This window comes from Tauraco erythrolophus, chromosome 12, assembly GCF_009769465.1.
Source record: "Tauraco erythrolophus isolate bTauEry1 chromosome 12, bTauEry1.pri, whole genome shotgun sequence".
NCBI classification, from domain to species: Eukaryota; Metazoa; Chordata; class Aves; order Musophagiformes; family Musophagidae; genus Tauraco; species Tauraco erythrolophus.
The window spans coordinates 11,953,806-11,980,637 of NC_141476.1; the positions used below are offsets into that span (position 1 = coordinate 11,953,806).

A 26,832-nucleotide genomic window follows, 5' to 3' on the forward strand; every position below is an offset into this window, starting at 1 on the left:
TTAAATTATTGCTTTATTTCTGGTTCTATGCAAGTCTCTGACATGCTCCATCCTGCCCCCCGAGATGCCACATCCCTTCCCAAACAGCCCAGCAAGGGGGGGGACAGACCTGAAGGGATCCTGCCCTTGATCTACAGAGGAGTCTCTTAGTTAAAAAAAAGTCCTCAGCCAGGGCAAGCCCTCCTACCCACCAGTGTCTGGTCCCACCACCATCCCCTGTAGATGTTGATGGGTGGGAGGGAAAGGGAAGCAAAAGCTCCAGCCCCAGTGTATTGAGAGGTGTCCTCCTTCCAGACCATGCATGAACAAGGCATCAGGATGCGGAGCAGACCATAACGGAGAGGGCATGGGAGAGAAGTCAACCAAGAGATGAGCACAGGGTGGGAGGAGAGGAATTATGGCAAGATGAGAGTTACCCAGCTCTCCTTCGCCTCTCCCCCCAGCCCCTCTCTCATCGGATGCGGAGGTATGAGGGAATGGAGTAATTGAAGAGCAAGTAGTCCATTTTGTATAAATTAAAGAGTCTCCTTTGGTAGAAGGGGCTAATGTCCTGGAAGAACTGGGCCGTCATGTCATCCGTTGTCCTGGTGGTCTTGGATGAAGATGGGAACTTGACGCTTGTGTCAGCCCCAACCAGCTGGAGGATGTAGTTGGCGTCTTCGGCCAAGGTCTCATATTTGCCCACCACATCATAGTGGACGATGCAGGGGTGGCAGAGCGAGTGCACCCGCTCCCAGTGCTCATTGAAGGGCTCCTCCCGCTGCGTCCGTGGATCCAGCAGGTAGTAGACGAACTCCTCAAAGCGCACATCGTCCCCGCGCTCCAGGGCCTTGTCGCTGGGCTCCTGTCGGTGTCGCCGGATGATCTTGGTCCCGTAACGCTTGTGGAAGGCTGTGTTGTAGCTGCGGGTGAACTTGTTGCGGTACGCGGAGACGAGGCGCTCAAAGGGCTCCCGCACGAAGAGGAACTTGAGGTAGCTGCGCAGGCGGTGGTTGATCTCGGGGATGCTGTACTCGGAGAGGGTGCGCAGGTTGGATGAGATGTGGGCCTCATTGGCGGGGATTTCCAGTGGGTCCCGGTACTTGCCTTGCCCTGTCAGGACCATCATCACCCGCTTCCAGTTAGTGCAGGCCACTTTGGGCACGTAGCAGTAGAGCAGCCCATGCGTGTCATCCACCACCAAGTGCCGCAAGTCATCCGGCCGCAGGAGACGTCGCTTGCGGGTGTAACGGTTGCAGACATTACTCAACAGCTCCCGTCTCTGCTGGTGAACTGCCTGCAATGATGACTGCTCAAACTGGGGAGAGGGAAAAAAATAAAGATGGTCACTAGCTTGCCCAAGCTGATCGTGGCCTACGCACAACGCTTGGCCCACAGCTGTCCCTGTCCCCTCCCCTTTCCTGGGTTTGGCAGTCACCCATGTGAGATTTTTGGGGGCAGCGCTGGCTTTGAACACAACTTGCTTTGGTGCATTTAATCCTTAGACCTGCTGGGGGGCAAAAGACAGGAGGATGACGAGGAGCCGGCTGAGAAGACAAGTCAAAGGGGGTGAGGGGAGCACAGGCAGTGCAGAGAGGGCCAACAACCCAACATTTGTTACAGCACCCACACGCCCACTGGGCTAACGCTCTCTCTTACAGCAGCCCGGGGGGCGTGTGTGGACCGACCCCTCCAGGAGCAAACACCTCAGCCCCTTTGCTGGCACAGGCCCTGCACACCTCCCCACCGGGATACGGTCCTTTTTCTTTACCCTTTTTGATCTTTGCATTTAGGCCTGGCAGCCACTGCACTGGCTTCCCAGGAACCCAGAGCCCCCCGACCCCTGCCCCAGCTGAAACTCCCTCCCCTAGATTTGGGGACATGACCTTTCCTGTCATGGTTTTCATCAGAAATCCCAAAATGTCATTAAAACATCTGGGGAAGGCAATTATTTCCAGGAACTCAGAAGGGGAAGGTCCCCTCCTCCTCCTGCCCACTCACTCCTGGTTTTGTTCATGAGAGTTGGGAGGTTTTGCGTTCAGCCCCGAGGTCATTGCTGGGAACCGCCACCAGCCTGGTCCTGGCCGTGACCGCTAACGGCTCCGCAGCTCGTTTGCCAGCCCACCGTGGCTCCGACCCTGCGCAGCTGTTGCTCTACTGCAATGCAATGACCCCCATGTCGCAAGAAGGGGTTGTGAAGACAGTCCCGCTGGCATCAGAGTGCCACGGCAAATGTCTCTGCAGCCTGTAGAGAGGCAGCAACCTCAAGATGCAAGGCAAGGGCCACCTCCTTGGTCCCTACATCCTTGCTGCTGACAGCTGTCACTGCTTATGCATGCTAAAGGACACCCCTTGCCAAGCTTCAGGTGCACCCTCACCTTTCCCTGGGGGACCATAAGGGGTTTTGGGAGGTACTAGCACCTGGGAGAGGCAGCATTGTGGAGATGGGGCTTTGTGAAGCTCCTGCCAGGAGCTGGGATCCTGAGACAAACTGCTCATCCCATGGATGATCCAGCAGACCCATCACCTTCAGAGAGGCACTAACATCTGGGCAAAAAGCTCCTCCTGCAAAGGATGAACCACACTCAGACCCTTTTGGATCTCATTTCTACTAAAGAAATAACCTTCTCCAGGTCACCTTAGTGACTACTTTCTCCAGGAACCTGCATGGGCAGTAACCTGAGACAGGGGCTGGAGAAAGCATCCCATCCTTGCTCTTTCCAAGAGGGAGATGACAAGGGAAGATACTTGGATTAGGAAATGCAGGTCAACAGACTCTAACTGCCACCAAGAGATGACTTTGACATTGTTGGCTACTTAGATACGAAGAAGATACAGCATCTAGGGAGGTGATACTCATAGGTGAAGAGGCATTCTCATGGTACACCTCCTTGCAACACAGCCAAACCTTTCAGCAGGAATTTCTTTGGAGGCTCCCCATCACCTTTTACAATTGGTAAACCTTTTTTGCAAGTGCTCAAAAAGAAAGAGGAATTTTAATAATGTGATTTTTTTTTTCAGGTGTTTTTCCCTGCACTTGCATAATTCAAAACTATTGGACCAGAGAGACAGACAGACACACTGTCTGCAGGCATGGCAACAAATAAATGTGACTACTTCTCAACAGCCACTCACTGGAATAAGTGCACGTCTTGCAGTTATTTCACAGCAAAATTACTCCCTTCATTTCCTTTTATTTAAAAGCCAGAGAAATTAAGTATCACTTTTAAGGAAATAACATTCCAGCAGCATTAGGATTTGCTGGCATCGTGGCCAAGGAAGCTCGCATCTGCCATTTTTCCCAGAGCAAATGTTATTCGGCTGCTTACAGACATTAAAGCGTCAACCTAGACAGTAACACAAGGCGTCACATATGGAAAGGAGATCTGGCTCGGCTGCAGTGGGCACTGCCAATGGGCAGTGGGGATGGCAGCCATCTGCAAGGACCACCAGCATTGCCCTCTGCTTCTTGGGAGCTGAGGTAGATGACTGCCCTGTGGACGTGGGGAGATGCAGGGCACAGTCGGTGGCTGGGGCACATGGCCATGGCCCAGCCCATTGCACCAGCTGGAGGGTGGTTTCCTGCAGGACTTCTTGCAGGGAAGTTGTGGATGAGGATCCCTCTGCAAAGACAAGTCTGGCTTCATGGGGAGAAAACTGCCCATGCGAGGGGGAACGCGGGAGAAGGAAACAAACACACCTTTTGCAGCTTCAACCACAAAGCCCCAAGCTTCCTATTCAGCTGCTAAGGGCAAGCAGGACATCTTCCCAATGCTGGGTCACTGGTGTGACCATGGCTTGTCTTGCAGCAGACCCTGGTGTAGGGAGGGACCTGCTGAGCCCACCTGGAGGGGAGCGTTTGCCTGCCCAGTCTGTGCCCAGCTGCCCCTTTCTCAGAAGGTGAAGCTGGCACAGCCCAGCGTCATGGAGAGGACTGAGATGTCCCAGGATTATAAACCCCTCATGGCTGGGTCTAGCTTTATCTATACATGCATACACATATGCGTGTGTACATCTATAGCACCCAACATAGAAGCATCTATCGATTATTAGCTCAGGAAGTGCAGCAATCATGCACTTGCCCTGCTATGATGGCCCACAGTCGGCTTTGAAATCCTCTGATGGCGAAATCTCCTGAGTTTGCCTAGCTATGGCTCAGCCCACCGGTAATGAAACCATTTGCCCAAGTACCAGCAAGGGCCATAGCATTTTTTTAATCAAAAATTACTCCCCAAAGTGGTGTGGTTTTTTCTTCTGGACATGGCCAGAGGTTCAGGCTCAGGGGACCTTGGGGCTGGTTAGAGACAGCACGGGGCCCTGCACACCAGAAGGGTGGAAGAAGGGGGTCAACCCCCAGTGCCCCACTCCCTCTTCACCTCCCATCTCCCTCTCCCTGTCCCCTTACCTGGTCATTCTCGTACAGAGCCTGGAGTGGGCTGCGACCAGCCTTCCCTTGCCAGGTGGATCTCACAATCCCATTTTCTGTGGCTGGAAAAGGAGTGAGAAAAATCAGAGGGGTTGGGGGTGCTGCTTCTCTCACCCCCTCTGGAGATGCCTGAGTCAGGATGAGGCAACGTCCCTTATGAAGAGACAAATCCCTTTGGTTCTGGGAGGAGATGCTCAAGCAATTCTTGTCCCTCCCCCTTATTTTTTGAACAAAACCTGCAGTTAGGGTTCAAAAGGTCCCAACCTAACCTTTAAACAAGTAAAAGACCATAAATAAAGACAACCGCTTGTTACAATTTCCATGTGCATTTGGGAAATGCCAGTGCGCAGGCTGCATTGGCAAGAGAATGACCCAGGAGGTGACAGGACCCCAACCAGCATTGCTGTGGCCCCACAAGGGGTGAGATGGCATCTGTCCTCTGCAGAGATAAGGGGCAGAACCAACACCCACGGGCTCGGAGTTTGCATTTCCAGGCTCAGAGACATGGTCATTAACGGACAAATTGGTTAGATGCTTCGTCTGACTGTGATAAGTCATTTTAAGTTCTTATTTGCTATTTTATTTCCTTTTTTTCCCTCTTCTAAATAGCAACATCTCCTCAAGCTTTTGAAGCTGAAGAAGCCACCCAAGCAGTCCTCACCCCTTCCCTGCCACACAGATTGACTGGTTTGATGTTGGAGGATTACTTGCTGCATCACCAAAACCGAGGCTGGATCTGGCCAGCCAGGAATGCGGTGCCGGACACCCAGTCAGCAACAGATGCTCCTAAATTACGTAGAGATGCAACCACTTTCCAGGCTATGAAGCATCTACCTCAGCTGCCATCTCTCAGCCCCAGGGATCTGCTTCCAGCACAGTGTTGGCAGAACCACATGGATATCCCGAACCTAATACATGGAGCCAGCCACGACAGGGGCGCAGGCTCTCACTTGGAGTAACACTGCTGAGCAGATGTCCCACCTCTCACCTACCCTCTGCTTCTTGTATCTGACCCTCTCCACTGGCAGAGGATGCCGCAACAATTCTCATATGAGGAGAAGGTTTCTAACCGTCAGGTTGTGCAGCCCTGGTGTTGGCTTCCATGGAAGAAATCACTCTGTGAGTTTTCAAATGGAAGAAGATATTTCTTCTGAAGGGGATGATAGGACACATCATTCAGGAGATCATGGTCTAGGAGGTTCTTCCAGTCCTCCAAGTTCCTGGTCCTACAGGGACCATCTAACATCTCAGAGGGATGTATGTGATGGAGGGAAAAGCATCTCTCTCAAACCGTTTGTGACAACATGAAAGTTTCTAACATAGAGGCTTTTGCACAACAATTTCGGGCTCCAGATCTTTCCATTCACTGCCCATCATCAAACAAATTTGTTACACGAGCCCCAGATGGCACCTTTTTAACCACAACAATCAGAAGGAAAAATCCAAATCCCATCTTCGTTTTCATGTGCTTATATTTTGCTTAAATGAAAATGGCTCCAAAGCACAAAGTCACCAGGGTCTAAGCTAAACATTATTCATTCCTGGAGCTGTAATTAGGGGGAAATGACTGCCTGACCTCACAAGATTTCATCAGCAGTGCACATACGCTTGCACGTTCGTGGGAAATGAGACTTCCTGCAGCACTGGCCTGATCAAGATGTGACTCAACGAGGAGGTTCAGTTTCTTCCTCAATCCCCTGTATCAGTTACCCCACAGGAGGCTGAAATGGCATCTGTGCTAATGAGAGATAAGCGGAAGGGCCAACGTACACAGTGCTGGGCTGAGATGCTCGTCCTAGAGGAGTCCTGTTTCCCATTTCCAGGCTCAGCTGTCTGCAAATGACAGGGAATTAGATCGACCTTGAAAACTCGACTCGCTGCAGCTCGAATCTGCGAGCAGAGAGCATTAAACTCCAGTCCCTTTCCTGGCTGGGGCTGATAAACTCCTGTTTGATTTAAGAGCGTGACCCCGCTGTGGGCTGTCCCCACCCCGCGCCGCAGCGGACACTCGTCCTATATTTAGTAAAAGCAACGTGGAGGCGTTTGTTTTAACACGTGCATCAACCAGAACCTTTCTTACGAGGGACATAAGCGAAGGCCGGGTGGTTCAGGCTGACCCGAAGCTGCTAGAAATGCAAATTGCTTGTTCTGGCCATGTGCATGGGCATGTGGAGATGTGTTCCCAGGGGAAGACTTCAGCGCCTGGTGCAGGGTCAGGTCATGGCCCGGAGGAGCGAGCTGGCTTGGTGGGAGGCTCTTTAGGGTGAACAAAGAGCAAATCTGCAGTAAAGCAGGGAGTGAGCGGAGGTCGGGCAGGTCAGATCTGTGTTCTGACCGCTCTGGGCTGCGCCTTTTGGTGCTGCTGAGGCAGGGAACAAGCCTGGCCGGGGCTGCTGCACCTCACAGGACTCTCGCCAACAGCCCCAGCAGAGACGTTGCAAAATGGATTTCCTCCAGCCTCTCCCCAGCGCAAGATCTGGCAGAGAACAAGCCATCTTCTCCGGATAGCAACAAACCCCCTAGGAGCCCTGTTCTGCTCATGCTGCACAGCGTTCCAGAAAAAAAAAGATGCAAAAAAAAAAAGTAAAGGAAAAAAGCTGCCAGGCTGCTCCCGTGCGGTCGGAGGAGCCTGGATGCGCTGAGCTGGCAGGGGGACGCCGCCAGCACCCCACACTCTGCATCTCCACAGCTTTTGCTCTCCAAAGCCACGACGCCATCCCCAGCCCGGGGCTCTCGCCAAACCCTTCAGAGCAAACGTCTGGCCCGACGGCAGCGTTTGAGAAGGCTCCAACCACAGGAAGTCTCCCCCCTCGGAAACCGTCTGCTTGCGCTACACACAGCGTCCCGAGGAGAAAAGCAAACGGGCTCCTGGCCGAGCCGTGAGGATGCCTTCTGAAGACAGCGTTAAACTCTGCAGCAGATGGGGAGATGCAGTGGCTGCAACCATGTGTAGCTCAGCGCAGCGCCGTGCCGACACCATGGGATGCGAAGGGCAGCAGCTGATCCGTGTGTCCCCCAGGACCAAAGCAGCCGCCCTTGCAGGGCTGGGGTCAGAGCAGCTGCAAATGCCTGTGGCCGCAGCGTGTGCTCAGGTGGAGACAAGTCCTGGCCGCCAGTGCCCAAAGCATCCCTAAAGCATCTTGGATCACTGAGCAGAGCCACACCAGAGCAGCCGGCATGGCAGGGCTGCTGCGTCCTGCCTGAGTCAGTCGGAGCCGTAGACGGTGATTTAGCAGAGTCCAGCCCCCTCCAGAACAGGTTGCCACCTAACACAGCTCTACCCCATGACCTCAAGCTGTGGCCGTCCCCCATTCGCCATCCATCAGCCCCAGCACCTGCAATATCTCTGCTGATGCGCTCCCCTCCCACTCCTCTGCCGTTGCCAGACCCCAGTTCTTCATCGTGCAGCTCTATGAACACAGCTCAGCCATCATTTGAACACAAAACCTCTCCATCTCAACCACCTCATCATGGAATTCCATAGTGTGCTCCTATCCTGGGGTCTCTCCCCATCCTGTTTCCAAATTCCTGTCTCCATCCTGTCCTCACCTTCACCACCTACCCCAAGCAGGCAATGGCCCACCTTAGGAAGGTCAAACTCAAGGAGTTCCACAGCTGGCTGAGCTGCACAGCTGGAGAGAAAAAGCAAACGTGCACGGAGAGCTGTGGAAAGGCTCGAGTCTTGATCTGTGCCTGTTTTTTCCATCAGATCTGGGATGCAGCCTGGACTGTGAGGAGGAGAAGGGAGGAAGGCGGCAGATGGGCAATGGCATTTACACATCCATCTTCTTCCACTTGTTCATGGTGAGCGTGAGTCAATCACCCCATTCCCTGTACCGTTGGCTTAGCCATTCCTCAGATGCTCCTGGGACTCCAAGAAGTTTGGGAAGACCAAGGAATACTGAAATATATGACACCATTGAGGAGGGAGTATCATCATACTAAATTAATGGTTTGTGCTGCATTTTGGCACCACAGCCCTGAGTACAGCAGGGTCTTCCATCATGGAGGAGCTGCCAAGATCTTCACATCCTGGCTTTCTTCCTGACTTTATAGCTTGTTACTGAGGTTCCCAGATTCCACCACATGCAATGGTAATCCTTGGAAATTTAGCATCGCCACAATTGCATCCGAAAGCAGGGATATCACTTAGCCAAGGAATATCAAGTTTCTAATGGGGAGAAAACATCAACCCTTGGCAACCGCGGCATTGCCACTTGGATAACAACTATCAAGACAGTTTATGTCCATGATCCAAATCCAAAATGTTTTTCACTAAGACAGGCAGAAGGAAATGTCACGTTTGTCCTTTGCATCTTCAAAGCATGAGGCAAGGGAAGAGGAGTGATGCAGAGCAAGGGACTGAAAACCCATGCTAAGGCAGTCACATTGACCAGAAATCACTGACTGAGATGAGCTTGAAAGGTAGCTCAGGTACATTTTGGAGCCTCCTGTGTTTTCAGTCTTTCCTTCAGGGCTTTTTAAGGCAACGCACTCCCTCCCTCTTTTCTTTCCACAGCCCAGATTTTAGTGCTGTCCCATCAAAACTGAAGCTATTCTCCTGCAGCGCTGAGACATCAATACCGCAGCAGGATCTGGGGCTTCAATGACCTGCCAGCTCTCTTTGGAAAAGGGAATGGGTTTTAAAGCTGTGAATATATAAGTGTACTAGTTGATTGTGAAGACAGCCAGACATGTGTGAGGTGAGGGAGAGACTGGATCATGCCCATCTCAGGCTTCTGGAAGCACCAGTGAAAGAATTTGCTGGCTTGGCTGCAGAAACTCTTAATTATGGAGGGAGGTTCTCTGCAACCACAACAGCAAATCCAGCGCCTGCATTGAGGAGCTTGGCTAGGACACAGGATTCAGGCAGCAACAAGCCTGCTAGGCTGACATCAGCATTACCATGGCTTTAGAAAACAGTCTGAAGGAAAGAAAACAATTAAAAGACGTGGGTGCAGCAGGATAGGCGAATAAAATCAACACGGCATTTACTAAGCACAGCGTATACCCATGCAGCCTGACCTGTCTATAAAATAAACCATTTCTGTGGACCAAGCATATGTGGTAGATCTTCACCCAGATACACATAACACGAGACGTGACATGCCACAAGAAAGAAGTACTTCAGACAGGGAAGAGGAAGTTTAAAAGGTTAACTGTAAGGGACATAAGCAACGGGAAAGCAGGTGGTGTTTAAATGGGAAATGCTGGGCAGAAGGGAGATTTCAAGTAAAGTATCTCCAAGATTGGCTTTGGGATCAACAGTTTGGGAATAAGTTGACAGAAAAATAAAAAGATACTGATGACAGACAAAGCACTGAGAAAGGCTGCCATGGCAGTGAGAGACTGAAACACCAACCAGAGAAACTAAAGCTTCGTCCTGGACCAGGGGAGTAGAAATTCAACAGAATTTAATTTCACAATGTTGGATTTCAGTGGTTTCAGCTACTTTGCTGCTGGAAGTGGCAGGAAGTCCCAGATGCATTAGTTCTGGGCTATCAGCTGCCACTGCAACAGTCATAAAAAAGGCAAATGAATTCCTGAAACACATCAGGTGAGGTATTTGCCATAGCAGCAAAAAAAGCATGAATCCTATTATCCATAGCATTGGCGACCTTCACCTGCAGCACTGACAGCTCTGCTCTCCTGGGACTACAAGGCACATCCAGGGCTGCTGAGAAGGACTGCGAGGCAACCGGGCGACCCCAGAACTTGCTGCCCGTGGGAGGTGGCAAGGGCTGGATGCGTGTATGAGCTGAGCCACGATGTGATTGTTCCCCGGGAATGGGCCAGCAGAGAGGGACGGGAGGCGTTTCACGTGCAGGACATCTTCATGCCCGCTTGCTCAGGTGCCAGATAGGAAGAGGTTTGGAAACCCCAGATCAGTGGGAGTCTGGCAGAGATGCAGCAAGAGAAATCCCAACTTATTTTTGGGCTGGAAGATAGAGCTTTCAGGCATTTTCCAGGCTGGACCCTGGGGCTGCAAGGAGCCAAAAGCTCCACTTGTGGTCTTCAATATGAAACGCTGAAAGGGTTAAAACCTGGAGATTCGGTGATCTCCAGTCAAGTGAATTGAAGAGACAGCACACGTGCTTGCATGTGAGTCTGTGCCCAAGAAGCCCGAAGGAGCTAATCCTGACCCCACCGCTGTCTCCTGCTGCTGTCCCACAGCCCCAGCTTTGCTTCCTGTTGTGTCTGTGCAAAACCTAAAAAAAAGAGGAATATAATTGTGGTGCCTGGCCACCCGAAATGATCAGTCTGAGCGTTAATTACAGCCCGCGAGTCCCAGTGGGTGAGTGGGATGGTGCTTGTTTGTACTGTAGGAAGACCCAGCTCTCAGGTCAGTTCCTCTCCCCATCTCGGAGACGCTCGCTCTCAGACAAAAAAAGGCTCTGAACTTGAGGGGACAGTGTGCAAATCCATCACATCTGTGATGGATTTGTGATGGATCCTGGATTTGAATGTAGGAAAGGTACTGGTGATACGAATCAACAGCCTGGCACGCATGGCACATGCACAGCTGAACTGTATTTATAGGATAAAGAAGAGTTCATGGTGGGAAACAAATAAGAGCAATATTACCCCTTTTTATCAAACGAGGAAACACCACCTGGAGCTCTATAGTGTAACGGGATCAGCACTTGCTTAAAGTCAGTCATTGGAAGAGCCAAGAATTAGGACCTGGATCTCTTTGTGGGCATAGCAATGAGCTTTTCCAGACTTTGCTGGTTTTGACTCTTCTCCAGCACCTGTCATGGGCGATGAGCGAGTGCTTTGGTCCTGGCAGTGATGGCTCACTCGTCCCTGACTGTAGAAACGCAGCCCCGCGTCGTGAAGACAGGCTCCTCGCTATTAAAATAACTGCACCCGAGAGACACGGAGAAGGATCCTCTCATCTAATTTAAGAGAGGATATTGAGACTGCGTTGTTCAAAGCCAAGCCCTAGCTGCTGCCACTGCCTGCTGAATCTGTCCAATTTTCAATTTTAACATCCAAGAGGGGAAAAAAAATAAGAGAGAGAGAAAAAAAAGAAAAGAGAGCTTGACAGCAGCAGCGATAGATCCAGACAGTTTCTGCAGTCTGAGCTCAGTTTTCCCTCCTGGTTTGATAGCAAAGCCTGGGACACACAGCCTGGTTGGCAGCTGGACACTTCGACTGTCTGAGGATGGTCCAGGGCACAGAGGCCAAGAAATCACACGTGGAAGCGGCAGTCAAACCCCTGGGCAGTGGCCAGTGGTCCACGTGAAGAGCAGCCCTGCCTGGAAGGCTCAGAGCTATTACGCTGAACAGTGCTGGCCTCAAGGAAGCAGTTTTAATTCTAAGAAGCTCTGGCTTTCATGCTTGGGCTTCTACTGGTGGAGAACACATTTGCTTCATTTCTACCTAAGCAGACAGATAGGCACTGTTCAAAACAAGGGTAATGTGGGAACCCAAACACCAAAATCCCACAGCAAACTCCAGACCCACTGACTTAACACTGCCAAAGGTAGTGACCTCTCTTTGATGGAGAAGATGACCAAATAAGTGACTGTCTGCTTTCTTGCATGCTGCATTCAGCTGTGTAAAACTGTGGCAATTCTGGCGTTCACACATCTTCAGAGCTAAGGGAGTACCTCTGGAATTAAATCCAAAACCCATTCCTATTTTTATTCATACTGGAAGGTTTTGATTTGAGAATGCAAATTTTTGGCCTCAGCAAAGAGGCAATCCAATCTGCTTAGAGTCCTGCGACTGCTCATTTTTACTGCATCTAAGAAGCCAGGGATATAGACAACACAAGCTGAATTAAAATGCTAGAGAAGAAAGGGAGAGAAATCTAACTGAGCCACATGCTTGATTTGCTTAAATGCATCCTTCAGCCTTGTGCATTCAGACACAACCGCCTCTGCTGGGGAGCTGCAAGTGAAGCGAGAAGCAGGAGGTGTAACCGGCTGGGCGTCAGCCTGGTGTTTGCACCCAGAACCAGCTCGGTGGCTCACCGGATCACCCCAAAAACCTCAAATCTGCTCCAGCAGCTTCTCTGCCGAGGCTGAAGAACCTCCACGTGCAATGGTGATGTGGGGAGGAGAGGGAGGGACACTGCTGCTGCATGAGGCTGCATGATGAGGCAAAGCCAACGCCAGCACGCAGCAAGATGTGTCCCCTTGGCACGGCCCTGCAGCACCTCGCCGTCCGCTCCGCTGGCAGCTGTTAAGAACAGCATCTGCTGTTCTTAAAGATGGCAAACAGAGAGCAGCCCTTGTCCCGGTCACGCTGCTGTGTCAGGCCAGTAGCTACCTCCAATGGGTTAGGTGGGACTCTGCCTCTCACCGTCTTGTGGCACCACTGGGAAAACATGTATTCCCGCAGCTCGCAAGGGAAAAGGGAACATCCCAAGTACTTTGGATGTGGGATGCAGGACTTGAGGCCACAGTGTGGGAAATGTGGGGCGGATGGCAAAGGCAAGACCTGGCTGAGGCCACACAGGAGAGCGGCGGTGCAAACGCGGGAGCGGTACCTCCTGCTGCGGGAGAGCCAAGAGCATCGGTCACAGCGAAGAACATCGATCCCTCAATCTGCAGGACAAGACAGGTGCTGTTCTGCCCCCAAAAGTGAAACGATAACATCACAACAACATACAAAGACCTCAAGCAAGTGCTTGTTCTGTATTCGGCCCCCAGCACTGCCCTTCTGAGCATGCAGGGGGTCGGCGAGAGAACCAGGGGATGCCCAAGGAATCTCAGACTTGTCTGGGAGCCACCATGGCTGAGCAGATTTGAAAGGAGCTCTCACACCAGGTAGCAGGCCAAGTTTTTTCCTACATCCCCAGAGCTGAGGTTTGTCCCCCAGACAGCTGATGGGTATCTCAGCACTTCGTTTACGCTCCGATGGTAGGAGATTGTGCTCCTTGGGCACGCTCAGAGGTAGCGGGCAGCATCCATGCCCCATTCTGACAGGTACACTTGGCTGCAGAGCACGTACAGGACTAACTATTTTGGGGAGACAGGGCATTTCAAGGTGAACAGTCATATTCGGACGGGCACAAGCAATGGCAAAAAGTAACCAACCCTACAGAGAACACCAGAAGAGATGTTTTCTGATCCTCCCCCAGGCCTCTCCCATGCACAGCACTGCTCCCCAAGCAGTCACATTACAGACAAGGGGAGAGCTCAGTTACGGACCTGTGATAGTCCCAGCCGAGCCCACCTCGCACAGCTTCCAGGTGGCAGACAACAGATCCCTTCGGAGCAAATGCTGTATTTGACCTCTCCTGATTATCCTGGGGCTGTGCCAGTGAGTGGTGAGCTGGAGGAGTGATGGAGGGGAGCTCGCATCAACTCGGAAAACTCCATAGCTCTTATATTTACAATACAAACCTACGTTTCTTGTTCCAGACCCACATCCTCCAGAGGTCAGGAAATACCCCTGTGGCCCTTTCCACCTTTGCTTCTCTTTGCATGCCGTTTTTCTCCCCAGTTATGGCTTGTTCATCTGTTCTGCCTCGTGACAACGTCCTCTTGCAGAAGCTCAGAACAGACACAGGTGACCGCCCGCTCCCATCAGCAGGTGAGCAGCTAGTGACTCCTGTGCAGGAGGTGAGGTGGACACAGGCAACAGGTTGCCACCTAAGGCAGCCCCGTGCAGCATGGTCACAGGCAGACCCACTGCCGTCCGCCTCCAATATTCCCCCTGCTGACCAACAAGCCGGTAATACATAACGCAGCCTCCTGCTGCCAGCCTGCCCTCTGCTCTGCGGCCAAGCCTCGGTGAAGGCTGCCTGGCTCTGCATTTCTCTCTGCTGAGGTAGAGGCGGCGTAGAGTCTGTCGGAGACGTCTGTCTTGGCTCACTCCTTAGGGAAAGGGAATAATCCTCCATTCTCCATCAGACCTCCCCCTGCCAGCTCCCCTCCCATTGCCTGCAGCAGCATGACAGCCCCGAGCATCCTGGGGAGCAGCAGGACCTTCTCCTCGCTTGCTCCGGAGCGTTTTCAGACAGTAGAGCAGAGCCAAGGGGCAGGATGCCGCTGAGCTGACTAGCAAGGGACAGCTGAAAGGACTGCACAGGGTGCCCACGCCGTCTGCACCGGGACCCGACTAATGCCCCGTACACCCCTCCCTAGAGGGAAGGGCAATGGGAGCATTAGGAACAGGATCTCCAAGGGGAGCCCAAGGTCTGTAGCTGGTTGTACCCCTGCAAGGGTCCTGGAGCAAGTCCTTCCTAGATAACCCATCCAGGCTACTGCAGCGCACCAGTCACCATTGTGACCCTGCTTCCTCGAACAGGTCAGCAGGCAAGAACATCCCTGTACCCTGAAAACCACCACATGATTTAACGGCATCTCTCCATGTCACCAGCTGAGCCACAACCCTCAGGCACTGGCATGGGACCTGGAAGCTCAACTGTCCCTCTGAAACCAGTGGAAAAGCGTCTTCTCTTACCAGCACTGCATCTTAACTCTTAGGCTCAGAAACTGCCTCCAGATAGCTTCGTTTTGGGCCATACAACTTTATTTTCAAGCACAGTCACCACCTGGATGTTGTCAGCCCGGTTATCCCCCACGGCAAAGCCCCATCTCCAGCCACGTGCCATCTCTCACAAGGAGCATTGCAGCAGCTTGGCAGCTGCCACTGGTGTCACCCCCCGCTCAGGAGCACGGAGAACCAAAATATGTCTGTTCTCACAGGGATGGGGAGTAAAACACACTTGAGTTTAGAGGTCATCTGCTTGTTCATCAGAGAGCTTAACAAAGGACAGTTAATTTCTCTAACCGTTACAACACTGCTGCTGTGAGTTTGTATAGGCTCAACAGCACCCGCACGACATGGTGGGCTGGAAAACATGTACCTGCTCAATTTGGGGCTGAGCAACAGATCACTGGAAGAAGTTTTGGCTCAGGTGGTGCAACACACCCTTGTTCAGAGGTCCTGCTGAATCAGCCAAGTACAGGATTCTGCCCAGAGCCACGCCGGTACCAGCAGCCCAGCCTCTGGGACTGCTCCCCACGGGAAGGGGGAACGCTCCAGTTGGTGGTTGAGCTGGTCCCGACTTTAAGACCGTTTCGTTCAGCAGAAATTAAACCAACCAAGTGACTTGAACTTGGCTGGATCAGACAGAACCGCGTCCCAGCAGCACGGGGATGCTTGAAAGCTTAGCTCAGGCTTTATTTCCACCACTATGCATTTTCTACCATCCCCCCTAGCCCTTCTGAAACAGCCAAACCAAATAATTAACTCCTCCGCTCCCCTCACCTCCCACCACTTAGGAATTGCAGAGAGCTAAACAGAGATGTGTTGCGAGGAGGTTACCCACAAAGCTAAGGGAAAAACCACAAATAAAAGCAGCTCGGAGGCAAACCTGAGCGGGGCAAGACGGGACGTGCACACGGGGAGGTTTACACAGAGAACAGCCCATGTATGACAGGCACCACAACCTGCAGCAGTGAGAGACAAATATCCTCTCCCATCAGCTCGGACGGATGAACTCACACACATTTGCATGTGGGAGAAGGTGGTTTTGCAGCATCACGGGCACCAGGGTCACCTGGAAGTGATGTTACATCCACCATCATAAAATACCATTTCAGGGCTAGATAAGGGCAGGATGCAGAGGAGAGATGAAGGCTGCACAATGGTCCACTCTCTTCCTCTTCTCCACTACTTGGCTAAAACATGTCCCATCCCCATGGAGCCGACGAAGGGGTCCTACCAGCCTCTATCACACAGACCCTCCTCCCCTGGAAATCTCCCCTTTATCCCCAAATGACTCTTTTGGCTTTCTGGGAAGCTACTTACGGCTGACTCCAAGCAGCCGTCACAGATAGCTCTTGAAGGGTGATGGGGCATCCCATCCCTAGCACTCATTTTAAGCCCACGTCTCTGCTGGTGAGGCACCCCCAGCACCTCTTCCCACGTTCCTCAGAAGAGGTACCACAGGCAGTGGTGACACTTCTCATTCTGAGGAGGCCCAGCTGTATAAACCTCCTAGACAAGAGGGAAAGGAGCATTTCCCAACCTCCTTCCACCAAATGTGCACACTCCACTGCTGCTATCCCTGGGACAAACCCTTCTGCAGCATTTCCATCCTCAAACCACACAGTTCCTACACATACAGAGAGTCGAAGTTATTGGGGATCCCCTGACCGCACTGTTACAAGGGGTGCATGGGCTGTCCCCAATGCCCAAGATGACTTCCTCTGGAAAGGAGATGAAAGGAGGTGTAATTCCCTAAAACACCCTTCTTTGCAGCAATCACCACCTTCCAGCTTCTCCAGAGTCCCAGGGTTGTGTGGCACAACTGGATGTGGCACAATGGCAGCCAGGCTCCCTGGCACTAATGACAGTCTCCCTCTAGCCAAGAAACATACTCTAAGAGGGGACAATGAGTCACTGTTTTACATGGGATAATTCGACGGACCGCCCTGCCTGTAACAGGAAAAATCATTTGCTTTTCTCGGGATGTGCTGTGCCGGCTGGCAGGCAGCAGTCCATCAGTGAAAGAGGGACAAGGAGGTGTGATGCTTCCAGGAAATGTTAGTTCAGGGTGTGGACGAAGGTCCTAAGCTGTTCTCTATGGAAAGCGATGGATGGGAAGAGCCATGCAGAGGGGTGAGTACACGTCCTGCGCTCGTTCCAGCCAGACAGGGAACCAGCGAGCCTGCCAGAAGCAGCAGTGGTTGTGGTGAACATCTGGGGGTGGAAACGCACGGCCTCAGGGAATGGAAGCGGGACCAAAAATCCCAGCGCACCTGCCTCCACCTGTGCGTGAGATCCCTGATGTCTGTACGCAGTCGCCTGCACCCAGGAGTGCCTCTGGCAGGCGGTGCCGGGGGACGGAGCGGCAGCAGAGCCGCGTCACCTCTCTGTCTGATATCGGGGCGCTTACAACAGCCGCAAAGCGCAAATTACTCGCAGCGCGGGGCTCCCACGCACAGAGGTCTGAGGGCACAAGGATGGTCCAGGAGCCCTGAGTGTATTAAGTGCGCTCACGCGTTTCCAGCCTGCTGGCAAACAGCATCCGGATGCTGCCCGCTCCCTCGGTGCGGGGTTGCGGTGCCCCAACTGTCACCTACCCACAAACGTTTCTGTGCTCAACAGCTCACACTAGATGCAATAAAACCACAGACAGCAGATACAGGGCACTTGGCCCCCAGCACAAAGTGCCACTGGCACCGAGTGCCACCAGACTTCAGGTTTCTCCATCCGGAGCCAGCTGAACACAGACACATTGACTTTCATCGGAAAATGCCTCAGCCCAGCCTCCTAAACGCTGTGGCAACTTTTGTACAGGAGGCAACACCACTGTGCCAAGGAACGACAGCAGACCCCTCCTGAACAGCCGGCGAGAGCGGCCACAGCCCCGCAGCTGACCTGATCCCCTTTCCAACCACAAGCACTTAAAAAGGAGGGGTCTCTGCTGAACACATGCCGAAGAAACACAGCTGACAGTGCCATCTCCACTATCTGTTTCTATTAATCCTCTTATGGATTCAGCAGGAACTGGAAGGCACGGGCAGCCTCCGCTGCCTGCACCCTGCTGAGGGACCCGTCCTTGCGGGCCGCCGCACCTCTCACCCATCACCGGAGACACCAAGACACCGGATCCACGTGCCTGCATTCCGCTTCTCGCACCAGGACGGCAAACTTGGCCACGGCGCTTCGCCCCCGCAGTGCAAACTCAGCAGTCCGCGGCCAACACCAGAGCCAGAGGTGGTTGCGCGTTCCCGCGTCCGCAGCCAGCTCCGTCTGCCGCTGCTCGGGCGGCAACCACGAAGGCGGCCGGGAGGTTGGAGGGGGATCGTCAGGCTGATGCATTTTTTCAAGCTGCTACAAAAAGAATGTTAAACTCCTGACGTGAGATTGGGCCTGAACATCCAGCACTACTGCAGATTTCTAGTGCGTGTCACGCACACCGGGCAGGAGAATAATTATCTAACTTTATTTTTTTCCATTCCCTCGCCACCCCCCAATAGGCAACTGCTCGATCTTTAACAACTGCCTGGAAGAGACTCCTGAAATCTGAAATCCCTGGTCTGTCCGGGCTTCAGCCAGATAACTCCTGTTTATGGAGTGCTGGCCGTACCCAAGCCAGCGCAGGGACTGTGATTCAGAGATCTGGCTGCTGGAGATGCTTTAAAAACCACTGGAGCATTACTCTTGATGCTCAAGATCCTGGGAGGTTTACTTAGGAAGCAGTTATTGCCATTGCCATTAGGAAGATATTAAAATCACATACGGAAGCTCCTTGTTTTCTGTAAAGCCTCATGAAAGCTCTTTTCTCTCTCGACTCCTGCTTTCTCACACAGCCTACTTTTCCTTTATGTTTCTGAAGGCAATTTTTCTTCATTTCTCACTGATGGCCCCTCTTGGACCATCACTGTCAGCAGCCGTACCCAGGCACAGGGGCTGGCACAGCTGGCCCTTGGCTCTGTGGCTCCCTTCTCCACAGAGATGAGGATGGCTCAGGCTCTGTTCTTCAATGAAGGCTTTCTTATTCTGATTTAGTCAGTTTGACTCAAGGATCAGCTAGGGAAACTCTAATCAAGTGATGGAAAAAGGTGACAGCTATAGGATTAGCTCACAATATATCACGCAGAGAGGGAAAGAAAGAAAGAATCCAGCTGCTTCAAGAAATCTGCCAAATGCCACGGCATCATCTCTGGGGATCAGAGCAGGACCAGAGCCAACGGCAGCTGGCTGGACACTCTGTCCCATTCACTGGTTCCACCTAAACCCGCATGTCCCCTCGGTGGCAGGAGGCTCTGGTCACCAGGTACCAGCCTGAGGCAGATGTCAGGAAGGTTTAATAGAAGGATCACAGGCATTTGAGGGGGGTGATGTATTTCACTGGGGCAACGTGCCTAGCTCTCTGCTGTCATAACGATTGCGATTGAGATCTTTATAGGAAACAGAAAATTAACAGTATCCAGCAGGAACACAGCCTATGTAAGCAAATAACAACTCTGTGCATAAGTACCATGTAACCTCCTGGTTTCAAATGGTTAATTTCTCCTACAAGCCAAGCTAGAAGCTTTCCAAGAGCAATTTCTTTTCCCCATTACGCCTGTCACTCTCCTGGCCCCAGCTGGCTGCTTGCATATATAATGCAAGCCTGAACTGCCAGCATTTCCATTCCTTGTCAATAAACTCCTCCTTTCCAGTCTGCTGCTCGACAGGAATTGCAGCAGAAGGGCTTGTGCTGGCAGTGCCAAGGCAGAGATCCCTGCCGGGATGCACAGGGGCTGATTTTCAGCTGGCACGGCTGCACCAGAGACCCACCTCTGCCCTGCACGTCACACACAGTGCTGGTGCCCATACCCCTGCGGGCTCCCATCGCCAGGGCAGGCTCAGGCAAGCCACAGATGCAGAAAGCTCTCGGGCTCGGACAGCTGCATGGATCTACCAAGCCAAGAGCCCATCTGCACCAGCCTGCTGCCTTCTGCTCTGCTGCTGAGGCCACGGCAGGCCAGGGTGCTGGGGTACCAGGCTGGACTTGCTCAAAGCCTGCCTGCAGTCAGGTCTGGTTCAGGCAGATGCTGTTTGTGCCTTCTGCACACAGGCTACCTGCACATGAAAAAAATGAAGTCTCTCTAACGTTGAATGGCTCAAAAACTTGCCTGCTGAATACATTTCAAGCTATTTTGACAGCTCTACACATCTGGAATTGATAAAAGCCCCAACAAGCAGATCTTAGAAAAATACACACTCAGCAAACCCTTCTGAACGCACCACCTTGCACACACCACTCCCTCCCCAGCTTTCGCCATGGCTCTTGGCCCTCTGCTCTCAGCAGAGGTAGCTGAGGGTCTGTGTCTGGCCCATCTAAGTGACAAGTTGTTAACCTGTGAGACTCACTGCCACGAGATACACAGAAAGAGGATTTACAATGTGTTGAAGAGATGTGTGAGCTTGCAGAGGAGGAGAGGAGGTAACTACAGCCTGCTGCAGACTAGGGAGAACCATCTCCAGCACGTAACTTCTCACCACATAGCTCCTTGCGCCTACTTCTGCATTTAGTAGTGGGCATTGCCTGAGGCCACCAAAGAGCCCTGTCTCCCCAGCCAGCATGTTTAACAGAGGATACAAACACCTCCAGTGTCACTCCAGCACTGAGACACAACAGATCCAGCAGCACTGGTAGCAGCTAGTCTGAATGGTTGCTGGATTTATCTCCCTGTTGCTGGTCAAGCCCTGCGAATGGCTGTCAGCAGCAAGTGCTCTGAAGGCAACACTTTCCTTTTTACAGGGCATGAGCAAGGTCTAATGGCGATCTCAGGAAGAAGGGAACCAGCACAGTTGCATCTGCACCCACCCAGCAGCGGCTGCTCATGGGCAACTGGAGCAAAACTCCACCAGCGTCAAGTCAGCTTTGTTTCAGCCTCAGCGTGCCTGCGTCTGCTGATCCCAGTAAGCTAAAGGGAAATCAATCCCTTCGATACTGCCAGGAGTAAACTTGGAAAAGACCCAGCTGTGAATATGCTACCCCTGCATCCTTGCCAAAAGGAACAGCCCGGCTCTGCAGATGTGTGCAGGACTGAACTCGCCGCCTTCCCGTACCATGGAAAAACAGGACCGGGCAGGGACGCTCCCCGCAGCCAGGGGCGGTGGGCAATGCTCACAGGTCATCACAGTAGACAACAGGGATGGGGAACTGCTGAGGAGCTTCTGACCTCCAGTTAGTCTATATAATTGCTCAGGTCTCTGCCTTGAAGAAAACCCTCTGGAAGCGGGGAACCAGTCCCAGAGACACCCACAGCTGGTGGCTCCAAACAAACACCACCTTTGAACCTCATGTCAACATCACCCATCTTCCTGCAAGGTCAGTGAAGAAACGTCTGGCCAGAGAGCAGGTTTGGATCATGGTTCATGTTAGTGGTGAGGCTGCAAATCCACAGGGAGAACAGTGTTCCTGGGGACACCGCTCCAAGGGATGGCCCCAACCCACTGCTGCTCACTCCCCAGAAGGGCTGGGAGAGCAGCCAGGAGATGGAGGGCTATTAATCAAGCAGCATTTACAAACTGAAGAATAAGCTGTGAGCACTGTTGTGACAAGAGGCCAGGACTCGTGGCCTCAGCGTCCATCCATACCACAGGTGACAAGGTGACGGGAAGGGACCATGGACCATGACACGCACTGGTGTGAAGGTCCAAACACTCAAGGGCACATCTCCATGCACACGTACCATGGGTAGAGTTGCCAGCACCTACCCATCTACCGTGCCCAGGCTATAGGCTTGGTGATCTGCCACTGGAGCCACTGCAGAGACAGTGCCACCATCCAAAAAGACTATCTGGGGAGAAAGCAGCTTCAAGTCGAGCTGGATAATGCTCTGAGGGAGTCTATGAAAATTAAGTCCCGTTATGAAAAATCTGAGTCTCATCAGCATCGAGTGCTTCTTCAGCACAACAGGTCTCGGCACCTGCGCTCAGTCACAGTTTGTTTACGCAGCCACCTAACAGACTCATCCGAGCATGGGCTCAGATCCGGGGCAGTGTGGTTTGCAGCCCCTCCCAGCTGAGGAAACAGCTTCACGATGTGACACACCACCACGAGGGCTTGGTGACGGCGATCGGGCAGAGCAGCACTGCTGGGAACCCTGAACGTGTTTGTCTTTCACTGCTCCAACACATCAAAGAGAACCATTAAGAAGGCGGAGGGGAAGCAGGACTAACAGAGAGGGAGGCAAAAAGGGCTTGAGGGAGCCAGGCTGGGCTGTCCACAGGGCTGGGAACGGCCGGTGGCTGGAGAGCCCAGCTGCAGGTCAGGAAGCTTCCGCCGCTGTGCAGGGAAGGACTGGAGACTGCACGGGGGTGGCGTGTGCGACAGGGCAGCAAAAGTAGGCAGACACTGAATCCACATGCCCTCACACCCTCAAAACCAGGTTCTCAACCATTTTTAACACCAAATGGTAATTTTCATCTCACCATAGAGCTGTCAAGAATGTGGGTTATGTGGCCAGGCTTTCCTGCATGGGTAGATGGTGATAAGCCACCCTGGATGCAGATGTAGCTGCTAAAGCCAAGGGTGACAGAGCTGCTCAGTACTAACCAGCGGGGAGAAATACTGCTTTCTTCTCCCAGCAAAGACCAACCCCCAGCTCTTCCCAGCCAAATTCCCATCAGTCTGCCTGCCCATAAATTTATGACTGTTTATCTAATCAAAGCTCATCCAAATATTAAGAGCTCAGGGGCACTATAGGGACAAGAGGTGCAGGCAGGCTGCCAGCCTGTTCCTCTGCCAGGCTGCAGGAATTCCCCACAGGCTGGCTCAAGGCTGGACACATCCGTGCCCTGAAGCTGAACCTGCTCAGCGCCATCCCAGCAAGCTGAAAGGAATGGATTTGTGCAAGTTGAACAGATTTTGAATTCCTTCTCTGAGGTACAGATCTGGTCTATCTAGAAAGAAAATTCAGGCAGATCTTTGCCTTTGAGCCTTCAAAAGGTCAGAGCTGGAAAGGGTTACAGGGCAGGGAGCTTCACAAAGCACATTCTCCTCAACCACCCCAGTAAGAGCTGCTGCAAAGTGCCTGAGAAAAACGAAAACCTGCTCGATAGCATTGGAAAGAATTAGCTTCCCTCACACCAACCTGCCAACCTGTCCCCTGGCAAGGCGGCATAAAGATGTCGCCACATCCGCAGGTCCTGCCAGGCTGGGTGGGTCAGCGGGACAGCACCGGCTCCGAGATGGCTCTCCGACGGCACAGCTGGGGTCCGGATCCCGCGCAGCATGCTCGCACCAACTTTTCATACCGAAAGGGCATTTCTCAGGCAGCTGCCCAGGGCGATGCCGGGCACCGACGTTGAGACCTATTTGCCGACAGACCGCAGGGAGTGTGTGCACAGGGCAGCGCGGCGTGTTTGCTTTCCGCAATTGCTGTCCTGTCTGCAGGGCTCAGGCTGAAAGCATGCTCCAGGGCCGTGCTGTACTCTGCTGGGTTCAGCCTGGCGAGAGGGGAGCAGAAATGTGGCAGCTGCTACATGGTGGGGTGACAGCTGAGGATATTATTTATCTGGCTATGAGGTCTCCTTGGCTTGTTCGGCTCCATGCAGAAGGGAAGAGGCTCCTGAAAACAACCGTGCTGCCCCCTGTGAAGTCTGTAGATGTCCCAGTGCCTGACTGGTGCTGCTGCAGCCTTGTTTGCTGACCAGCCCGTGCACCGCGTCTGCTGGCAGCACAAGGCTTGTGGTGCGGTTGGCATCAGGGAACGTCAGGCACCACTTGTGCACGGGACCCGAGTAGCACAAAGCCACTTCTCACACCGTGTCCTTTGGCTCCCCTTCCCTTCCCTGTTCTCGTGCATGCTGCGTGCTCTCTCCGAGCATCACGCTCTCCTTCCAACACGTAACATCAGCTTTGCTCCCCAGTTCATTTAAACTGTAAGAGAAACAAAACCAAACCATGTGTCTCAGTGCTGCCTCCCACGCTGGGAAGGACATGCAGAAAGACGAGTTTGTCCATGCGAGCAGTGGCCACCCAGCTCCTGGGGACACAGAGAAACTGTTTCTTCCCACATTGCCCATGTAGGGCTTTGACTTAGACTGAGATTTTGGCTTCCCAATGCAAGCCACAGGCAATTGGGAAAAGGAGAACAGAGAAAAGTCCTGGCTGCAGAAAAGATGTTTGGGGGTTGATCCCTATTTATCAGAGCTCTACAACTGATTTTACTGGATAATTTACTGGAATTACTTCAAACCTGCAGCAGAGTTAAAACTGGACTGGCAGTCAGCAATGAAGAAACGATCCTGGGCATCTGGAGATGAGCACCAGGGAAGGAGGATATCCGCACGGGGCAGCAGTGTGCGTAGGGTGCATTTAGGAACATCTCCGATTACCCGGACCTGCTGGAAGGATTTACTGCCAAAGGGACAGTTGTGTTTGAAGAAGGGAAAAATTAAAAGATCCATGTAAAATAGTGGAGAAATCGCAGAGGGCTTGCAGCTGAACATAGACCTGTCCCAAAGCTGCAGATCTAGACAGGAGAGACAGAGGCAGGGTGTCCCAGTTTACAGCAGTGAAAGCTCCGCAGATGCAGGTACATGTATGGGAGAAAGCAGACTGGTGTGACCTGGACAGCAGAGGCTGGGAATATGGGGTGCAACTCTCCACTGACACCAGGCCTTCCCTCCACTCATGGATGATTTTACTGGGGGAAAAAAACTACTCCCAGCTCTTAGGGCAGCTCCATTTGTCTCCATTCTCAACATCAGTGCAAGCTGTGCAGTGAAGGCAGGACCTAGGCATGGTGACCTTCATCCCAGGACTTCCAGGCCACCAGAGCTCCTCTGTGAGATGTTCCCTCCCTCTCAGACCACTAACAGCCTTTAACTGCCTTTTAACAAGGAAAGTTTTGGGTATTTGCTCAGCTGTGTCTCAAAGCTTCGATGTGAAACATCCCCCTCTTGGCCCCGCAGAGGTATTTAGGGGAGTTAAGCTCTTTTTTGGGTACTCCGCTCCAAGGGGGAGTGATGGGAGTTCAGCACCTAATGCCTTTGTAGATTCTTGGCTTCTGATAGTGAGTCCTGGGAAGCACAGCTGTGTTTGCACTGGGATTAAGATGGAGGGTTTGTCATGCCCTCCATTCAGATGCTTGCGGGAAGCAAGGACCAAGAAAGATAAACCAGCACGGAACAAACTCCAGCATCCCCAGGAGTGCCCTGGCCACCACGTGAGCGCTCGTCTCCCAGACCACTGATAATCACCTGCACCAACACAGGCAAAGTCCTGCTGCTCCCAGAAGATGTTTTTGTGGATAAATAAATTTATCCTTTTTCTGCAGGATAAATAGGGGTGTTGGGGTTTTGGGAGTGGGGACAAGGCAGAAAGTGCAGGTGCAACGTGCTGCTAGAGAGAAACAGGGGGGCTGGGGTGCCAGCGGGATGCAGGGCCAGCGAAGGCTGGATCCACCCGGCAGAGCCACCAAGACACAAATCTCTCCCGCAGGCACAGAGTTAACTCCTGGCACGCTGAGCCCTCTCCTTCCCCCTCCCAAACCTCTCGCACGTATTAGAGATCCTCAGGAAACCGTAGAAAGCCAAGAAGGACTAGAGAAAGCATTCCTCATGAAAAGCCTGGCCCCGGGAGAAGATGGGGTTCATTACTGCCCTGCTCTCAGCACTGGACCGGGCAGATTGTTCTACCACGACGGGTCACGGCTATGACATTTCACGTCTTCTTCAAAGGTGGCCTGAGGGCCTTCCAGCCCAAGCTGCCCAATGCCTCGGCTGACAAACATCATTCTACTTGCAGCACTGGCTCCTCAAAGGGCAGCAGCTGCACCCCGGGCTTCACAGCGCCAAGACTGGGAATGTGAGCCAGGCAAAACTGCCCCGCGACAAAAGCAAACAAAACAAAACCAAAAAACCAACACCAACTCAGAGGGCATCTTAGATTTCACGCCCCTGCCCGCGCTCGTTGGCCGGGGCAGAGGCAGCGCAGCCCTCGCTATCTGGAAGGCTGAGGACATGTGTCAGCCAGCTGCAAACATGACCCAGTCTCAGAAAGCCTTTGCTGGCCGAACCACGCTCATGTCCCAAGGCAGTGCCTAAATTTCAGTCTGAAAATACCTTTAAACAATGGGGAGGAACTGAGGTCTAAAATAGGCTCTTTCCTGTTCTGGAAAAAAAATATTCCTGGTTTGTAAAGGTCTGCTAATATCTAAGTGCGTAAGTAGCTCCGTTCAGGCTCGGTCTAGGTGCAGTTGTAGGTTCAGTGAGTAGTGCTCTGTGGGACCTCACTCAAATCACTTATAAGTTCTATAATCTCTATCACTCTATAACAATTTATCCCCCCAAAGGGAAAAATCTTTAAGCACAAGGTCCGAGCTGACTGACAGTTCACAAGAGCAACCGCTGACTTTGGATGCGTAGCTCAGAAAACTCGAAAGGCCAGGTTTGCAAAGATCAGAAGTAAGAGCTTCTCCAGGACCTGCTGGTGCTGAGAGATGCTGGGCTGGGCAACAGAAACCATCCCAAAGCTGGCAGAGAGTGGCGGCAATGGGTATCTTCCATTCTCACCATGGCATATCAGAGGGCTGCTAACCACACCAGAATGATGAGGCACAGTTTCCTGCATGTGATATGTGCTGCACGCTGGTGGTGTGGCTTCTGGCATTGCTGCCCACCCTCCTTTGGGTTGGTGAAATGGTACCTCCACTCCAGGAGTGGCTGCAGGGGGCTTTGCTCTGTCAGTGACCAGAGGAGATCCAACTTCTTGGTGCAACAGCAGATAAGGATGGAGAAAGGGACCTTGCTGCTTCCCCGCTCACAAACCTTTCTGGAGTGGTATCACAACCTTGTTGCTCGTATGACCCTGGTATCTCTCGTTGTGAAAGACCCAAGATTGAAGGCTGAGTATGTCTAAGCCACAAAGCCCCATGGAAGTCCAACAACTCATGTTGATAGCAGGTCATGAAAGAACATGGAGAGTGCAGAAGCCAGCATTAAGCAAG

General features: G+C 52.5%; 1 protein-coding gene across 1 annotated transcript in view; it reads right to left on the reverse strand.

The window, feature by feature from the left end:
- Positions 1–445: 445 nt before the first annotated feature.
- The window catches only part of CHST13 (carbohydrate sulfotransferase 13), a 30,734-nt gene continuing 4,347 nt past the window's right edge, over positions 446–26,832 (reverse strand). Inside the window, exons 2-3 of the mRNA XM_086619080.1 lie at positions 4,385–4,467; positions 446–1,297 (exon numbers count right to left, since the gene is read on the reverse strand). Of these exons, the coding sequence (XP_086475206.1) occupies positions 452–1,297; positions 4,385–4,467 (929 nt within the window). The 3' untranslated portion in view covers positions 446–451. The remainder of the gene's footprint in view (positions 1,298–4,384; positions 4,468–26,832) is intronic.